Source organism: Grammomys surdaster, unplaced genomic scaffold, assembly GCF_004785775.1.
Source record: "Grammomys surdaster isolate TR1022 unplaced genomic scaffold, NIH_TR_1.0 571, whole genome shotgun sequence".
NCBI lineage: Eukaryota > Metazoa > Chordata > Mammalia > Rodentia > Muridae > Grammomys > Grammomys surdaster.
In genome coordinates, this window is record NW_021604990.1 from 20,293 (window position 1) to 25,958 (window position 5,666).

The 5,666-nt window shown below is 42.2% G+C and overlaps 1 gene segment (V, D, J or C); it reads left to right on the forward strand.

Annotated features, from left to right (window-relative positions):
- The first annotated feature begins 4,773 nt into the window (after positions 1–4,773).
- On the forward strand, positions 4,774–5,265 carry LOC114633252. The segment is given in 2 exon segments: positions 4,774–4,854; positions 4,937–5,265. Coding segments are annotated over 2 exon segments (375 nt in total).
- The last annotated feature ends 401 nt before the right edge of the window (positions 5,266–5,666 follow it).

A 5,666-nucleotide genomic window follows, 5' to 3' on the forward strand; every position in this document is an offset into this window, starting at 1 on the left:
TCCACAGTTGCTGGAGGTATTTTTTTTCACTGCCTTCAGAAATGTTAAAACACAATGTATTCATCTTTGTTCTTATCACTATCGATGGTTTAGAACTTAGAGAGAATAAGATTTGCATAACTTTGGTCAACTTATGCAGTGGCTTGTGGGCATGAACATGATTGAATATATGGGGGAATAAAAAGCTTGAGTAGATGGCTGATTGGATTTAAAAAAATCTACACCAAAACAAAATCAAGCTTCTTTATGAATAATACATCTTCATATGTTCAAATGTTTGAAAGATAAAAATATAAAGACATGTCTAAATCATAAAATAAGATCTCAGCACAAATTGGTATCAACACGAGAAAGAGAAAACAATCCTAGAATGCTGAGTGCCATCTGAGGCCCTGAACCTTTAGGGTAAGATATGCAATAAGATCTGCACTAACACTTGGGTTTCCTTTTCCAGGTGGTTGAAAATGACAAAATGACTTTTTATCTATGAGTAAATTATGTATCTTGAAAGAGAGGAATTTCTGACATTGTCTCCATGAGACTCAGAGATCATCACGTACATCCTCATCAGGCAGGAGGAAATGTCCACAGCAGGCAAAGATCCTGGAACACATGTCACAGAGGGAAGGGAGCATACTGCGTGTGGAACCCACTGCTTCAGGCGGACCAGCTGCAGAGGACCGGCCGCAGAGGAGGCAAAGGGAGCAAGCCTGGTCCCAGACTGCTGCTTTGCTTTCCACACAAACCGACTGAACAGGGTCCAGGCAGCCACAGATGATGGGGGAGGAGGGGGAAGCACGTGAAAGGCTCACTCGTGGAAGAGACACACTGGGGACTATGTTTGGAGCCGGTGCTCCTGAGGCAGAGAGAACAGTTTGTCCAGGCCTGGCCTGGGGTACTCAGCAGCAAGCAACTGTCTTGAGAGGAAAAGGGAAGTGTCCCATCCAAGGGGAGCAATTGTAGAACGAGGTTCAGGGAAATAGAGGGTTAGCTCTGAGCTCAAGAAATCTTTCCTGGGACCATGTGGACTCTGGCCAGTGAGAGATGGGGAAGCTTACCAGTTCTAGGCTAGGCTAGTGATCGTGGAACCTGCAGATGTCTGCGATTAATATGCTGGTGTGTGCATGAGAGCTTGTGCGATCTGGTATCTGGAAGTGTGGAACAGGGGATTTACGTCCCTGTCTTGCCACCAAGCCACGTGGCAGAGTACCATGTGGATGGCCGTGGCGGCTCAGCTCACATGGTAGAAGTTTGGCGAGCCTCGAAGTGGGCTGATGGGGCTTGTCTGCAGTAGTGGATGTTAATTCACACGCTCGGTGATGGCAGGTAGCAGCAGATGGAGTCCAAGTGGTGTGGCAGTGGTGGCGGTGGCATTGCATCCATCCTGCATTGTTAGAGCAGTCGGAGCCAATGGCTGCACGGAGGTCCCTGAAGTCTTCATGACCTGGTGTTGGCACCATTGTTAGATTTTTGGTGCGCAGCTTAGGCAGATAACACCAGACCAAATGGTTCCACGAGGGGGAGTTTATTTGGGGTGGAGGGAAGAGAGTGAGAGGAGAGAGAGCAGAGAAGTAGAGGAGTAGAGGCTGGCCATGACCACGTGGAGAGAGGGGGAAGAGAAAGGGAGAGGAAGCAGAGGAGAGCCTGCAGGCATGGGAGTAAGGGGGCAAGAGAGAACAAGAGAGAGAGGAGGGGGCAGACAGCCCCTTTTATAGTAGGCAGGGCTACCTGCCTGTTACCAGGTAACTGTGGAGAGGAGCATGCCTGGCTGTGGCCAAGCGGAGGTGGAGTTTAGACAGAATACTAACACCAAGGCTATTCAATGCTATCTACAAATTGATTGTAATACCTTATTGTTAAAGAAAATTCTTATATATTTCCGTGAACATAAAGTATTTGAGCCTTTGTCCAAATTCCAGCTTATCACTCCTAACTGTTGTCTATGGAACTCTGGGTATTTTCTATGGTATCAGCGGTGAAAAGTAGTAACTACCCAGATATAAAGCAATTTACCTACAATACTTACCTTCTTATGGGTTATGTTGGTGCAATAGTGTCACAGATTTTATGGTGTTAATTATTGATTCTTTGATGAAATGTAAGGCCAGTGAGATTGAACTCATGACTAATAATTGCTAAAGTTGCCGAGAACCTGGAATTGGCTAGACTATAGGCCTAGTGGAAAACCAAAGGCTATTGTTCTAATAAAGCATTATACTAATAAGATGATTTTTAATTACATAGTCATATATACACTTAAATCTGTATGCCAATCTACCATCACTGTAGCTTTTTGCAGCAGATGTGAAGCAAGAAAGAACAAAAAATGGACAGTCTGTAGAGAGTGTGAGATATTGGAGCATTCGGTTTATACTCATCAACCTTCCCCTCTGGACTGAGAGACCATTGTAAAAGAGGAGGTGGAAATAAAGTAAGAACCAGAGACAATAGATGACTCCAAAGAAACAGTCTCATCCAGATACAGTAGGACTGGTGCACATATGAACTCCCATAGACTGTAGGCACAAGCACAAGGCTTACATAGATGCAAGCCAGTTGCACCCTCTGCAGAGACAAGGAAGTGGCTTGTGCTCCCACTATTAGATTAGCCAAGAATCTATCTTCTCCTTATATACACTTGCAAAATATTATAGTCTTCTTCAGTGGAGGCTTACCGGCTATATTAATCACACTTGCTGGTAAGCCCTATGTCCAAGAGTTGGACAAACAAAACCAACACAATGACTTATTTGTAGAGTGCTTGTCTTATATTGCTTTGTTTAGGCATTTTTTCTCTTTTTAGTCTGTTTTTGAATATTTGGTTTCAGATTCATTATTCATTAGAGAGAGAGGAGGGAAGGAGGGAGGGAAGGAAGGAGGGAGAGAAGAAAAATAGACAACTTTAATGTGGGCCACACCTTCTGCTGTAGACCTACATAAGGACATTGGAAGAAAGAAGATTTGTTCTTCTTCACCTGCTTGTATTTACTTTCCAGCACGTCTACTTCTACAGAAGACCAGCTGAAACAGCTACTCTTGTGGGACTGAGAAGTTACTTGATTATTCAACTTCCCAGTCACAGCTCTTCCTTGTTGGGGAGTTGAACAATGGACTGTAAATCATCAAGACAAATTCCCATACTATATAGAGACTATCCATGAGTTTTGTGACTCTAGGGAACGCACATAGTATGTATTTTTGTTTTAATAGGTGTAACTATTTATCAGATAGTTAAATACACATGTACACATATTCTTACACAGTGCTACTAGCTTTTCTCAATCCTGGGATAACATTCGAAACCTATCTTTGTTAGTGAACATCAACACCTGAAAAGCTTCACTAACAAATGACCTGCCCAGGATTAAGAGGACTGTGGATTGGAAAGGTACTCAGGTACAGATAAGGCTTTTTAAGCACACACATCCCCCACCTCTTAGGTTCCTTATCATGGAGATTTCCTCTCTCCCTTCAACCCATTAAATGGAAGTACACAAAGGCTGGGAAACAGATTGAATTGCAGAATACATTTACTTTATTTCTACTTTCTTATCAATGTGGATTTCTTTTGGACTGTTAACTTTTCTGTGAGTATTGCAGTGGTTTGTCTTCTTTTAGTTGTATGTGAATGTAACAGGAATTCATACATGGATACATGTGTGGCTGCATCTGAATTCGAGACTCATTGTTGTCCTTCTGTCCTCAGATGCTATGGCCCAGGTACAGCCTCATGAAGGCCACAAAGACTCTGGTCGCTCTTGTTTACACTTTATTACAAGTGAGAATTGGTAGAGCTGGATCCAACTACCACTAGGAAAGAGGATGACTTTGAGAGCATCATTGGTGACAATGTAGAGACAACTTAAATTCAGACACTGAGATACCAGTCATCTTCTCCAGATAAACACAAGCCATTTCTCCCTGAGGCTGAACCCTGTAAGCACACTCTTTGCAGGGATATGTTAATGCTCAAGTCAGTCTGGTCAACTTTAAATCTTCATGTAGGTGAATTTATGAGCAGCAGGGGGCACAATGGATCTGAGAAACTTTAGCAAAGAGAGGCAGTGGATGTGGAGAGGACTGTCATTTCCTATCTTAACCTACATTTACCTATTGTGATTGACATGTAACTTTTCCATGCTCAAACACAGTGATTATCCTTTGTTAAACACTTTAAAGATTTATATTTTCTTTACACACACACACACACACACCTTCTTGATGCAATCTTCTGTTGACTCATACACAGTTTGTTTCCATAATTTAGTTATTTTGATGGTACTGCAAGAATCATACATGTACAAATGTTTCTGAAGTAAATTTAGTTTTGGTCCTCTGGGTGATTTTGTGTGTGTATGTGTGTGTATAACATATTGGAAAGGCAAACATTAATTGCATGTATTTAAAGGAGGTTGTAACTTTTAATAACTGTTTTTGAAATTGTATCTCACTATTGTCATCCTTGTTACCACCTTAAATCCATCTGTTAACTATGTCACAAGTGGGGCCACTGTCTCAGGCTTCAAATCTTTTTAGATCATAGACCCTGATGATACATCCACAGCCTCAGAACAAGGCACAGGGATGGTGTTTGTGATGAGCTTCCTCAGACAGGATTAGGACTTGGGCCTGGTTAGGGTTAGGTGTCCCTTCTTCTCCAGCAGGTGTAGGTCCTTATTTAAGATGTACCCTGCTCATAAATATGTAAATCATGTGAGTCTATGGTGATAAATATAGGGATGTCTACAGCAGACAAAAACATAAGATCACTGTCCTCTCTAACATCACTGAGTACACAGGACCTCACCATGAGATGGAACTGTATCATTCTCTTCCTGGCAGCAACGGCTATAGGTAAGAGGCTCACAGTAGAAGGTTTGTGGTCTGGCCATACACTCAGGCAACAATGACATCCACTCTGTATTTCCCTCCACAGGTGTCCACTCTCAGGTCCAGCTACAGCAGTCTGGGGCTGAGCTGGTGAGGCCTGGTGCCTCAGTGAAGATGTCCTGCAAGGCTTCTGGCTACACATTCACTGACTACAATATGCACTGGGTAAAGCAGAGTCATGGAAAGAATCTTGAGTGGATTGGAATTATTAATCCTTCCAATGCTGGTACTATCTGTAATCAGAACTTCAAGGACAAGGCCACATTGACTGTAGACAAATCCTCCAGCACAGCCTATATGGAGCTTAGCAGATTAACATCTGAGGATTCTGCTGTCTATTACTGTGCAAGACACAGTGTTGCAACCACATCCTGAGTGTGTCAGGAAATGTCAAGAAGCAGCAAGCTGCACTGGGACTGAGAAGACTCAGAGAAATTTTGCTTGACGACTTTCTCATTCACAGTCATTTTGAAAGTCCATTTTTGTGTCTCTTCCTTAGAGACCTATAGGGCTTTTGTCAACTTTGAAAAAGGGCGTCTATGAATTACATGATGTTGATTGAGGATGCTCCAAAGGTATCACATACCCTGTCAATCTCTTCACCAGTGCTCATCTCCATTGACATGTTTCTTATTTAATAAAACAACAAAAAAAGTAAAAATGTGATTATGCATGATAAAAATATCTCTGGATTGTGAGAAAGACTAGAACTTTTTTTTGAATAGCTATAAACAAAGTATAAGATGAATAAAGTATAAGATGAGTCTGAGCTGTAA